Source organism: Nothoprocta perdicaria, unplaced genomic scaffold (genome assembly GCF_003342845.1).
Source record: "Nothoprocta perdicaria isolate Ctin4 unplaced genomic scaffold, notPer1 scaffold_318, whole genome shotgun sequence".
NCBI lineage: Eukaryota > Metazoa > Chordata > Aves > Tinamiformes > Tinamidae > Nothoprocta > Nothoprocta perdicaria.
This window is the reverse complement of record NW_020455553.1, coordinates 637,562-651,432: the sequence shown is the minus strand read 5'-3', so window position 1 is coordinate 651,432 and position 13,871 is coordinate 637,562. Positions and strand designations below refer to the sequence as shown.

General features: G+C 44.3%; 1 protein-coding gene across 1 annotated transcript; it reads left to right on the top strand.

Annotated features, from left to right (window-relative positions):
• Positions 1-5: 5 nt before the first annotated feature.
• Positions 6-13,166, top strand: DARS2 (aspartyl-tRNA synthetase 2, mitochondrial; the record flags this gene model as incomplete). Its single annotated transcript, XM_026042939.1, has 17 exons — positions 6-30; positions 373-472; positions 1,615-1,681; positions 1,995-2,096; positions 3,202-3,297; positions 4,143-4,266; positions 4,945-4,991; positions 5,764-5,870; positions 6,468-6,537; positions 7,088-7,267; positions 8,068-8,175; positions 9,377-9,439; positions 9,644-9,796; positions 10,400-10,618; positions 11,079-11,189; positions 11,393-11,468; positions 12,329-13,166. Coding segments are annotated over 17 exons (1,836 nt in total), but the record flags the coding sequence as incomplete, so codon positions are not given.
• Between the last annotated feature and the right edge of the window lie 705 nt (positions 13,167-13,871).

Here is a 13,871-nt window from a genome sequence, read left to right as displayed (position 1 = left end):
GGCGGGGCCTCAGCGGCGGCGCGGCCCCAGGTGAGGCGGCGCCCGGGCCGGCCGGCAGCGCGCGAAGGCATGGAGTTAATTAATTAATTAATTATTTTGTCTATCTTTGAGCGCGCACGAGCGTGTAGTGTCGCTTTATTTATTTATTTACGAGCGTCCGTGAATCATTCGTTTATTTTACTTATTTGCTTATTTATTTTTTAGTTTATTTTCGAGTGCACCTGCGCTGTTCATTTATTTGCTTATTTGTTTCATTTGGAGCGTGCCAGGGGTGTGTTACTCAGTTTTGTGAGCAGCAAAACTCGTGACTCTTTAACCCCGTTGCGTTTCCCTTTCCTGTAAATTTAATCCGGTTTTATGTGTTTGTTTAAGACTTGAGCCGCTTCGTGGCTCGGAGCAGCACGTGCGGGGAGCTGCGCTCCGCTCACGCGGGCCGGACCGTCACGCTGTGCGGCTGGATCCAGTACCAGAGGTAAACGGAGCCCTGCCGGAATGGGAGCCCTCGCGTCAGCAGATCCGGTTCATCCCCCTGAGTCCGGTTCTGTGCACCTCGGGCACCTCTGGTGGTTCGCGGTGCCCTTGTCTCCCACCCTGTCCAGCTCTGAGGTGTCTGCATGAGATGCAATGGATACTCATGGCAGATCAATACTTAACATCTTGGGGTCTTATACAAACCTTAACTGATTCTCATCCCCCCCTGTAAAGCACTTAAACGTTGCTCCCCCCATTCTGTGAGGAGGAAACAACTGCTGTCGTGTTTACAGCAGTTTTGAGCAGCTGTGGGCAATTAATTTCTTGCATACCAGTCTCTTCCATACCATACTCCCATGACTTAAAGATATTCCTTGTTTTTTTTTTTTTCTTTCACCTAATGCATATTGAAAGCAACCGTATAACGTTTAAAAAGAGAGCGCAAAAGAAAGAAGCAGTACGTAGAGGGTGAAATATTAATCCCATGCCTTGCTATATGTGACGCGATGTAATCCCTCCAGACAGTTTTTATATTTCTATAAATCCAGAGTAAAGAGCGTCTCTGCGTATATCATGAGTGATACTCAGTTAATTGTGTTGATCCTGGCTGCGTGCTTATAAACTGGAAGTGGGTCCTGTGGTTTTGATGAAAATAATTTGCATCAAAAGCAGTTTCCTGTATTTTGCAGGCTAGGGAATCTGTTCTTTATCCACCAGGCTTCTATACAGTGATTTCTACAGATTTTTATTAACTGATCTGAGCCTTTCATCATGGAACAGCTGTGGGTGGAGTTACAGGGAGCAGATTTGTGGTTATCACCATGAGATCATTGCATAATGCAGAGAATATCTGGAAATTTCACAGGATCAGATTCCTTGTTTGCATGTTCAGATTCAAATGCCGCCTCTCTGGATTATTTGCACAATGTTGATACTTGGCTCAATAAAATCTGAAACATTGTTCAGATTAGATTTAAATTGGGAAAAATAAAAATYGTGCATATGCTGCTTTGGAAATGCTTGGAGGTATTAGTCCAAGATATAGAAATTAGCCTGTTGTTGTGCACTTGGTCTTAAAAAACAGAAAATGTCTGGATCCTCACAAAGACTTTTTTTTTTCTTTTGTTTTTCCTCGTGGATCAGGCAGGGCCTCTTYCTGGTTTTGAGGGATTTCCAGGGACTGACCCAGATCATCATTCCCCAGGATGAGGTAGGTGCTACCAAAAGATGAGTGCCAATTTTTAAATTTTCTTTTCTGCTGTGGTAGGTTGTGTCCAGGAGGCATCGAGTGCACAATGAGGAACATAGTTGGACTGAGGGCTCTGAGTCACAAGCAGACTTATCCTGCATGGTGATGAGAGCCCTGATGTGACATTGCATTAGAAATATGAATACTGTTCCCTTGGGTCTTTGAAGAATGATCGCTGATTCAGGGAGGCTGTTAGGATGAGAGGCCCTTGAGCGTGATGGAGCTTGATGCTGCGTTCTTTGGATTTCTCTGAGATTTTAACATCTCCTTTCAGGCACATTCCCATGTGAAGAAGCTSTTGTCCAGTGCTCCAGTGGAATCTGTCGTGCGAGTGACTGGGATTGTGTCCCTTCGACCCCCGGGGCAGGAGAACCCTGTGAGTATTTGGGGCTAGCTGTGAGTTTTTTGGCTGAGTGAGGCTTTGCTCGCGGAAAAGAGCACGGTGTGARGGATTACGTGGCTTGCGTGGGCAGCACAGCCCTGTTCCGAGGTGTGCGAAAGCCCGTCCTCAAATGGTGCGAGGCAGAAATACCTGCTGTGGCCTGTAACCTGGGAGAAGCTCAAGCACGTTACAGGCAAGTGGGCATTCTTGCCCAGACCAGATCTTGCTGTTCTCAAGGTATAGAAAGCAGAGGTTGAATATTTGCCTTTTTTCAAGTKTTGTATTTCTCAACTCTCTCTGTCACCAGCCAAATTGCGCATATCTGATCACTAGCAGAACTGGAAAGAGAATCCTGGATTTATGGCTATCTTTTTTTTCCACTCTGACTACTGTGAATAGCCACCAAGGATACTAACTTCCAGGCTCGCTTATTTCTTTTAATGTGTTATTTTTGTATTGGAAGTAATGTGCATTTTTGTATTTGTATTGAATTGGATGTACTTTCTCCTAGTAAGTAGAAATAATTATGTAGCACTGAATGAACTTCACTATAGCATAGTGTGAAGTGGGGGAAACTCTCTGTTGTCGTTCGGTATTTAAGAAAATGATGTCTCTTTTTCAGATTTGGTGCCATAAAGGTATTGTCCTTCCTAAAATGTTGCCTTTTTTTCACTTTTAATAAAAGTTGCTCATATACTAGCATTTATACTGTGCAGTTTCATTGAAACTAATGAAACTCTTCTGCCCAAATGCTTGTGCGTTAACAGGCTCTGGGCCTGACTTCTGTGCGCAGCATGTCTTGCAAAGCAAGGGCAAAGTAAAAGCTATTTTATTTCATGTAGTGATGGGAATGGTATTAGAAATGAATACTCCACCTACAGTGCAATGACTTGCCTTCTGTGGGAACAAAAGAAAAAGCTAGGGGAGATCTGTCCTTAAAAGAAGTTCTCCGAGTGGTGCTGTATTAGAGGGCAAGGAGGATAATCACATGGATTCTCTTTTTTTTCCTGCAAATATTGAAAGGCTTTGTGCCCAATAGCTTTCCCTAAGCCTTGAATCTAATTTATTTCACCTTTTTTTTTTTTTTTTCCCTCTGCAGAAAATGCCAACAGGGGACATTGAAGTGAAGGTGGAGACTGCAGAGCTCCTAAACTCCTGCAAGAAGCTACCTTTTGAAATCAAGGATTTTGTCAAGGTTACTGCATTTTTCTCACTTAGCAAAGCAGTGACTTTACAATAAGTTTTGAATTTGCCTAGAAGGGGCAGCAAACCATGTGAGAGAGCTTCAGCTGGTTCTCCTCACTTCTGCCTCAGGGCAAGAGTGGTATTTTACCACAGGATGTGCTGCTTGTTGGCTCTCAGGGTGTATTTCTAGTTAGAGTGAAGTAGAAACCAAGGCTTGAATGATTCCAGTACGCAGGGTTTTAAAGTATCACTGTAAGAACCAATAGTAAAGAAAAGAGTGGAAGAAATGTAGAATATGCTAGCGTTTCTGAGAGGGGGGAAAAACAYGTCACTGCACTTTTTTTAAAGCAAGGGAACTTAATCACGTCTGACAGAAGATCTTCAATTAAAAATACTACTGATATATAGATGTTGCAGTCGGGGCACTGGGTCTTGTGCCTTCCCAGCACCTGGTTACCCCTGTGCACAATAAGGGTGCGTCAGCATTTGGTCATTCCTTTGGATCTAAGCATGATGTTACTCCTTGTTCCTCTTGAGGAGGAATCCTGTGCTCTGTTCAGTGGACTGAGAACAAGGAGAGCTGAAATCTAGAGCTATTTTGAGGCAATCCTAGCCAGAGAATTGTTTTCTTCAAAGACTTGTCTTTTGCCCTTCTTTAAAATAATTGCACCAATATGATCTGAGCGGCTGTTGCTTCTTCATAGTGATGGGTGGGTCATGGGAAAAGCTTTAAAAAAAAAAAAAAAAAAAAAAACTTTTTTAGGTTCCTGCTTTCCTCCTGCAGCTTTAGGAGCAGCCTCATTAGTCTTGCAATTAGAATTTTGTCTCTTCATCCTAATTGCTTCTTATCTGCAGAAGTCAGAGGCCTTGCGCATGCAGTATCGCTACTTGGACTTGCGCAGCTTTCAGCTGCAGTACAACCTGAGGCTGAGATCACAGATAGTGATGAAGATGCGAGAATACCTCTGTTACCTCCATGGTAAGGCAAGCCCCTGAACCAGGGTGCAGCARACAACATTTTAGTCCTCCTTTCTTCTGTTTCCCATTCCTGGGAGAGGTTGCCAACCAACCTGCTACTCCAGACTGGTCCCAGTTAGTAAGAATGTGCTTGCTTGCTTTGGCAACTTGAGAGGGGTGTTAGCAGGCCTGAAGGACAAGTGTGGTGGGATCCCAGAGCATTCCACAGGCCAGTTGTTTTAAATGAGAAATATAATAGAAGCAGAGGCTTTTTGCAGATACTTTCCCCCTTCTGGTCACCCAGCTCAAAGCATCTTAAGGYATTATTCATAGGGTTTGTCTAATCTTAAAATGAAGGAGTGTGTTTTTTTGTTTTGTTTCGTGTTTTTTCCTCCTCTCCTCCCCCTTCTAACCTGCCGTGTAGTTTAAAACAATGAATCAAGTTTCCCAGCCTATATGGAATGTACCATTATCAACAATTCTGGCATGTCTTTGGGTGAGCTTAGACCCCTTTAAGTCTGTCACTGCACAAAATAGGCTTAGAAACGGGTAAGTTCCTTGGAGAACTCTCATGTGCCTCAGTTTGAAGAGGAGAAGTTAAATTACTTCTTGATCTGACTAACCCCACTGCAGCCTCCTCTTGTGATACTTGTTCTCCGCTCTCGTCTTACCCTGTCTGAAGCATGTGTTTGTTYCTCAGGATTTGTGGATGTAGAAACTCCAACGCTCTTTAAGAGAACTCCAGGGGTACGTATGCTGTCAGAAATAAATGCATTTTAGACACCTGAAATTATACAGGCCCTTAATTATTGAACTGTCTTTGTTTGCCACAATGTTTTCATTGCTGCGTTCCCACTAATTAAGAGCTCACTTGCAATTGCTGACGTGATATATTGATGCTTTTGATAGTAGAGAGGGTGAATGGGAAAAAGTGGCATCTTCTGTCTCAACTTTGAAWACAAAAGAATAAAGTTTCTGTTTGTAAAGTGCAGGGTGAGTGTGAGAGAGACATTTGGAGAGCCAGGCCAAGATTTTCCTTAAAACACAGTTTCCTTAGGATTTCTTTCCTAGAGTGCCTCCAGCCTAGAGTGGAGGGAAAGACTGCATTGTGACCTCATGTTATCAAACGCAGAAGAATCTGGGAGGGAAAATGTCACAAAATGCTCCATTTGGAGCAGTCCTATCAGTTGCCATGCAAGGTGATTGTAGGAAATGGCTCTTTTAGTTCATGTGTTCACTGAACTTCTTGCTTTAAAATACATTTCTTCATGAACTTGACGCTTTTGTCTTTCTGAGGGAGAAAAGGCAGGCCAAGAGAAAGAGTTGAATATTCTGAAAGAGCTGGGGGTAAGGGGAAAACAGCCTAAAATCCAGTCAGTTTCCTGAAGTAGCAGATCTTCTGTCCTAGGTCTACTCAAGTCACCAGTACTGTAAGAAGAGGTGTCGTTTTACTAACTGCTGATAGTCATCAGATCATCTGTTTAATTTCAAGGTTTTTTTCTCCTCTTTGTGATGCCAGGGGGCAAAAGAATTCCTTGTGCCCTCGAGGGAACCAGGGAAGTTCTACTCTCTGCCACAGAGTCCTCAGCAGTTCAAGCAGCTCCTCATGGTTGGAGGTCTGGACAGGTAAGGATTTCTGGGAATTGCCCAAGAACTTCTCAGATGTTTTCTGAATTTAAAACAGGTTCCTTAAACACTTTGCAGCCAAGTCAGGTTCTTTAGCATAATAATATGCTAAAAAATGCTTCCTGTTAAGGGGAATTGTATGCCTTTTTTTGATGGTTGAAATTTTGATTTTTTGTTTTAAATGAAAAACTAATCTTAGCCGGAGACGTAGGAAGAAGACATAATACAGAGCTTCTAATTGGGCTTATTTCCCCCAATAAAATTGAAGCTGACCAGAGTTTATGCAGTGAACTGCAGTCTGGGTCCCCACTATGTGTGATTTCTGTGTGGTCCTTACTAAAGTCCAGGGCTAGAGCAGTTGTTGAAAAAGAAGGTTGTTCATTGCGCAGCTCAYCTGCTAGGCAAGAGTATCCTTGGTGGATATGGCTGGAGAGGGATACAGTTGCTTCCGCTGTAGTTTTCCTGCTTTTTTGAGGGCATGGGAACAGTCAGGGCTGTGACCACTCGCGTGTTCATGCTTCCCTGCTGCCCTTAATYAGTTTTACAGTTTAATTTAGGCTACTTCAAATTCCTATCTAAATAAAAGTAYTATTGCAGGTACTTCCAGGTTGCTCGCTGCTATCGAGATGAGGGTTCCAGGCCTGACAGACAACCTGAATTCACTCAGGTAACCAGCTTACACCATCCTTGCTCCCAATAACCTGGAGTTTTCTCTTATGAGTGATCAGGTTTGTTTAGCTGTGATGCTGCTTGGGGGAGCAAATGATTCTGCTGAGTGTTTCACAGTGTAGCCCTGTGGTTTCTTCTCACAGCATAGCCATAGGCTCCGTTTGGCTCACTGCAATCCCAGGTGCCCGGCAGTAGCTGTGGGGACTGTGTTGAGCACTGGCTGTGCCAGATGATGTGAATCTGTGCCTGTCCYGCTGAGCTGGGCTTCCCATTCCTCAGTGTTGAGTTCCCAGACAGAGCGAGCTCAGCCTGTTCAAGGTTTTTCCCGCTGTCCTTGTCATCGTTGCCTCATTGAGGGTTCTGAGGAGGTTGCCAACATCACGAGGCTGCGGGGAGATAACAAACAAACCCTCAGTATAAAAGTCATGCTCTTATTTGGTGTAGTGTTATTTCCTTTTATGTTTCCTTTATAAGCAAGTTCCTGCAAGCAGCTGCACAGAAGCAAAAGCTCTTAACTAATGTGGAATGCCCTCTTTTTATATTTTAAGCTAGATGTAGAGATGTCATTTGTGGATCAAGATGGGATCCAGAGACTAATAGAGGGCCTCCTGCAATATTGCTGGCCTGAGGAGAAAGGCCCCATTACCACTCCCTTCCCCTCCATGACATATGAGGAGGCACTGGCCGACTATGGGACTGATAAACCAGACACTCGCTTTGGCATGAAGGTGAGGGATTAAACAGTGCAAATTGGCAGCTTTTCCCCTTTTTTTTTTTTTTTTCTGTTGCTATTTCTGAATATTCTCTAAGTCATGTCCGTGTGCTGTTGTCAGCTGGGGTTCTTACTGCTACAACGTACCCAGCCTGTTTTCCCATCACTGCTGCTTTGTGCAGGTGTTCTTAGAAAACAGAGGGTTTGATGTAGGGCTGTTGGAAAATGGATCTTAGAACACTTTCTTTTTAAAGGTAATTTAGTGTTAGGAAGCGAATCATTGTTACTGTGCTAGGAAAAGAAGGCCCCACAGCCTTATATATACTATATATGGTATATATGCGTTTTTATACATTTATTTATACATTTTTGCCCCCAGACATGCTGCTCCAAGGGAACATACTTTGAGCAGGTTCTCTGAGCTAACCAGTGCTCTGTGTTAGTGTGCACATACATGTAGAAGTATGACATAGAAATACTGAYAGAAGTATTAAGAGGAGCAGTGCTGAAGAGCATCTTAAATCTCCCTAGGAATTAATTTGGGAGTTTTCTTTTTATGTATATGACTCCCTCGGTTATGTCTTCACATTTCTCTTGTTTCTTCCAGCTTCTCTTGCATTTTTTTTGTCTCTGTATCATTTGGGCTTCTAAGGGTTATTCCAACTTGGCCCCATTCCTTATTTCTGTGCATCCTTTGATTTCTTTGAGCAAGGTAATACTGTCCCAAGCAGTGGCGCTGAAGGAGTTGCAAGACGCAGATGCAGGATTGTGTGTTGTGTTCCTGTCACTACTGTGGTTTTCTTTTCCGCCGCTCAGATAATGGATGTCAGTGATTTCTCACGAAGTTTGGGCATTCCTTTTGTGCAGAATGCACTCGGCTATCTGCATGGCACTGTCAAAACCATTTGTATCCCTCAGGGAATGGTAAGTGATATTTTTACTTTTGGTTATGATTTATGTGGAAAAAAATTAAAATACCAATTTATGATTCTTGATATGGAAGTGTCCGTTGCTGTCAATTGTGATTGAGCTCAGGTTTGGCTGAGGTGCATTAGGAGAGGGGAATGGGGAAGATTGGGTGGTGGAAAGAATATTTTTGTCCTCTAAAAGGCCAGCAAGAGGACAGAGCTGCAAGGTCCTTGGAACACAGGGAGGCCTCTCTGGCTTCAGCTTGCTTTAGTCGGAGCTGGCTTCTGTCTTGCATCTGAAAAATAAATTGTGCCCCRTGGCAAGAGATTAGCAAAGTGCCCAGTGTGGCACAGCTTGTTTCTGGACTAGTGAGAGGGAGATGAGCTGCTTGTGTGCCAGTCATCTGCTTTTGTCATTTTTGTGGACACGACTTGGGTCTTGTAATGAGAATGTCAGAGAGCAAATGCAAGGCTGAGAGCCGTGATAGATCCAGAAGCTTATTTGGCAACATYCATGTATTCTGGCAGGGAAGCAGATGTGATTCTGGCTCAAGACACCTTTGCAGCATGTGTAGTGTGGAGCAAAGATTCCACTGAGCCCTCTGCTTTATTCCACAGCCCTCTGAGTCCAGCCTGGGGTAGGACTTGTCTGGCTGTGGTTTCTCTCCGATTGCTGCAATTTGGCAAAGCGCACGTTTGGGCTTGCCACGAGAGGGCACTAAGCTGTGCTTTTGAGCAAAGCAAAAGGGAGCTGTAGATACTGTAGTCACGATCTTGGTGCAGGACCTCAAACCTACTGCAATTCTGTGCATGTGAGGGCCAGCTCAGGTATTTTCTTTTCTCTTGAAAGCCTCAAGGCCTCCCTGAGCCTTTCCCTGCACCTCTCCAGTGTATTTGTCCTGCTCTGTAACCTGCACGTGGGAGACAGCTARTTGGCATGATCTAACTCTGCTGACCAGCTATGTTGGATCTGTGAGCAAGGGAAAAACAGTCTGTATTTGATGTGCTGCCTCCCAAAAGGGCCTCTTGCTGAAAGCCTTTAGAGAAGACACTTGGCTGCAGTCTAGTGCTGCAGCCCTTTCTGTTCTGTAGCCCTCTTGGGTTGGAAACAGAGCTTTAGGGGGTTGGAAACAGCTGAGTCAGTAGAATGGAATCGTAGCCTGGCTTTTCACAGACTTTGCTGATGTTTAACGTCTCTTCTCTTGCTCTTTCCCCAGAGATATCTTAAAAATAAAGATATTGAATCATTAAAGGAGACTGCAAGATCCCAATTTAACCAGGTGAGACAGGAACACTGCGGAAGCATTGGAAAGGGAAGGACAGGCTATGTAAAGTGTTATGCAATTGCAGGCAGAGGAAGACAGAAGGAGCAGTTTTTAATGATGCTCCTCTGTTGAGCACCAGTGCCTGAGCTTGCACTGCTTCAAAACAAGAGAGGGCAGCACTGAACTGTGTTGCTTGTCTTTACTGGTTTCCTGCTTTAGGAAATTGTGGACGTTGTCTGCAAGCCTGATGGAAGCTTGAAGTCTCTACTTACAAGGTTTATTGGCCAGGAGCAGCAGTCAGAGCTCATCCAAGTGCTGAAGATGCAGGTGGACGACGTGGTCCTGCTGGCAGCTGGAGAACACAAGCAAGTGGTAGGATCTGCTTCTGGGGGACTGAGAGCTGAATGTTGCTCATGGGGACTTTGATGTTATCTCTGCTTACTAATTCTTTTAAGTATTAAGAAAGGTCGGTAGAAATTCCACATTACTCTGGATCTGTATAGRCATAAAGTGTAGATGTTGCTTCTACCTCTCTTGGTCAAATTGTGGAAAGAAATAATAGGTGAAACAAAGGCTGAGTTGTAAAACATGATCACATCAGCGCCTCATTTTCTCTCATTTCATTTATTTAAACCCCACTAACAAAGATCAGAAAGCAAAGTCAACTAGACAGCTTTCTCTCCTACAAGCAGAAGCTCTTATCTTAGCAGTGAGATCAATGTAAGAGATCTGTTAAGATGAAAATTTGAGGGGGATTTTCTAGCTCCCTGCTTGGTCTTTCTTTGTGGGGCTTTAATCATCTGTCCAAACTCTGGACCTCCTGCTGTCTCGGTGGGAAGGCACTACATCTAATGTTATCCTGATGCTGATGCTGTCCTGATGCTGATGAAGAGTCTCCTTCCCTGGCCTGTTTGACTTGCTGGCATTTCTGGCATTAAAATAGACCCTTCTTGTTCTCTTCCCTTCTCTTTGCAGTGTTCTGCTTTAGGAAGCTTGAGGTTGGAGAGCGCCAACCTCCTGGAGGCAGCTGGCCTGGTGCTCCGTGATCCAACGGCTTTTCACTTTCTCTGGGTGGTGGATTTCCCACTTTTCCTCCCCAAGGAAGAGAATCCCACTGAATTGGAATCTGCTCATCATCCTTTCACTGCCCCCCATCCTTCAGACATGGGCCTCCTCTATTCTGATCCCGCGAAGGTAACGGAACCTCCTGCCTGGTCCTGAATTCAGCCTGGGTGCAATTTTCTCTTCAGATTGTAAAGCCCAAGCTATAATGGGCTATGGAGGATGTCCCCCCCTGATTTCTTACGTATTTGTGCCTTGGTGAATATTTCAGAGCTGCGGCTCTGCTGGGGCGGGATGTTCTCAATTCTGGACGTTGTCAGGGTTTGGATGCTACAGGACACGAGGATAGTAAYGTTTGGGGAGATTTAGTGAAATTTGTCACCCCTAGTGGAATACAGTAAAAAGTTTTCTCATCTTCAGTGCTTTAAATTTCTTAACAAATTTCTTTGAATTCAAAAGGCCTCATTAAGAAACCTGCGTTGTTGTGTGCCAGGTTCCAAAACTTCTTTGCTTTCTGCGTGCAGATTGGAGTTAAGTGTAGCCGTGTCTTGCCCYGTGTTTTGCTAAGGTGCCCCCTCCTTTCTTTCCTCAGGTCCGTAGCCAGCACTATGACCTTGTGCTGAATGGAAATGAAATTGGAGGTGGCTCCATCCGGATTCATAATGCGGAACTACAGCGCTTTGTGCTCGAGAAGGTGCTGAAGGTAACAGCCTAGAAAAATTCATACACTTGCAGATGTAAAAGACATATTAAATAGTCATTTAAAGTCCTGTAAGAAACATAGGTGTTCTGCTCAGATAAAGAAACGTAGCCATGAGAGATGGATGGCTTCACTGTATCTTCATTTTACAGTGCTAGCAGGAGAAGCGATGTTTTTCCGATGACACTTTTTATGTGACTTTGCAGGAGGATTCTGAAGTGCTTTCCCACCTGCTTGAGGCTTTGGAGTTTGGAGCTCCTCCTCATGGAGGAATTGCCTTAGGTAGGTGCTGCGTAGCTCTGCAGAATGCAGCTGTCTYCTGGCTTTCTTTTGATGTAACAGACCTCAGCAAAAACCTTGTGTTCGGTAGCAAGAACCTTGTCCCCTCCTGACAGAGGATTGTTCTGGKGTGCTCTTTGTCCTGACCAACCTGGTTAGACTAAACTGGAGCTGAACTGGCAGGAACAACTCCTGCCAGGGAAAGACTGTTTTTTCTGATGGGTTAGCCCCCTTATCGGGCTCCATGTGGGCCTGAGGAATACCTGGGCCAACACCATGGGGAGRTAGACCTCATAGTCAACGGGACAGGGAAAAGACAGCAGTGTTGGTTTAGGCTGTTGTGGCATCCTCTGAAGTCACAGCAYTACATTAATATTGTATTTTTCTCTTGGAATCTTGCAAATTTCTGTTTTGCTTTGTTTTTTAAAGGTAGTCTTTTAACTTACAATCATTCTGGGTCATCTAGTCATGCGGCGGCTCTTGTGTTTCCTAATTTTCTCCTCATTGTTGTAACTCTTTTTAGCCAAGAACTTCTTTTGACCAGTTCAACACAGCCCTGGAGATGCTCCTTCCGTTTGCTTGCCCTCCGCATCGTTCTTGTCTCTGGGAAGGAATTGTCTGTCTTTGGTGTTTCACCAGTTTTCTTGTAACAGTGAAAAGCTATTATTTTGCTAGGCATTGCTGCTCCTTAGGAAGTCTGTTTCTCTACTTACTGTTCGAGATGAGCTTTTCCCCTCAACTGCTTCTCTTTCAATGTTCAAGCCCAGTAATACCATTTACTTTCATCTTCCAATTTGGGGAATGGAAGGGAGTAATATAAGGCTTTTACTCGAGTGTTTTACGGATTTGTTGTCTGCTTCCAGGACTTGATAGGCTGATCTCTCTCATCATTGGTGCTCCAAGTATCCGAGACGTCATYGCTTTTCCCAAATCCTTCAGAGGACGGGACCTGATGGGCAATGCTCCAGACTACGTCACTCCAGAAGAGCTAGAGCCGTATCACATCCAGGTTTCCTGGCCTGCTGCAGAAGCGGAGGCGAAGAAAAACTGACCTAAAGCAAGTGGTGTGAGGTGGTTTGTGTAACTAGTGATGGGTTTGGCTGCTGAATTCTAGGATTTAGTTCAGAAGACACCAGCTGATATTGGAGAGTACAACCTCACTACACCATGGAAACTTCCAAATTGAATGAGATATGAAGCCCTAATGGGAATTCACCTAATCTCTAGGTAATGGGAAGAAGTAACGAAACAAAGTAAAACCACCTCATTTTAGCATAGGCTATTGAGAGAATTTGCTTTCGGCTCCTATATTGGAGCGGAAGTGGAATTTTTGTTATTTTTTACCTACCCTTTGTAAAATATCCTCCTATCTATAGGAGGTGGTGTCAGCTTCTCTGGGAAAGAAGRTACTTTCTTCTGATAATCATCAGATCCCCCTAAGGTGAGGAGAGTTTGAACACATCAGTGCTGTGCCAGGCCAAGAGCTTAACAACCCATCGGTGCAGACAGTAACTTTTTTTCTTGCTGGAAGGGTACAAGATTATCTTAAACTTGTTGCAGGGAATCGGTATTTTCAAGTGTGATCCCTAATCCAATGTGGGGGAGGGAGCATGCAAAGCACTTGTTCATGTAATGCTCGTCGAACAGGGGGTGACCTGTCTTTGGGGCCTGTGGTCCCGTTTTCAGAACGCTAGTTCTGAAGTTKGTATGCTTGTAAATAAAACTCCTTTGGCAACATGATTTTGACTGAGGTTGGTTTGGGCTCTACTCTTTCTACCAGTTCTTTGTGACCCTGACCGGTCAAGGAAGTGACAAGAAGTGAGTGGCAGCGTAGCAGGATTGGTCATTTTGTGTGAATTCTGCCTTCTCCAGCAAATAGCAGCTACAGCAGAGAGTGATGCAGCAGCAAGTCCCTTGCAAACAACAGTCTGCTCTGTCCYGCAGAGGTGCAGTGCGGAGCGGATGGTGGGCTTTAATAAAAAGTGCTGCCCATTCCCATCTGTTCTGAACCTGTGTTGCTTGTAGGTGAGCAGAGAACTGAAAGGGACAGAGGAAGGCAAAGCAGGTGAGGAGGAGCGAAGCAGGACATCACCTGAATAAGCTAGGAAGATGAAACGAGGACAGAGAAGGCGTGAGCCACTGTGTGGTAGGAAGGACAAGGGCAACAGGAGGCCTTAGAAAACGTTTTCAAACACAGGTTGAAATTACCATCCATAGGYAACTGTAGCACCTTGCTGTATCTCCTCTTTAGGTACGAAGACACCTCATCTCATGATCAGTCACAGAACATGGCTAAATTCTGTTTAACAACAGCAAAGGCAGAACTGGAAAATACCCTCTAGATCTGTGGGGTTTTTTTATATATTTATTTCTAGTCAAGCACTGTTACCTCTGTGAATTCTATAT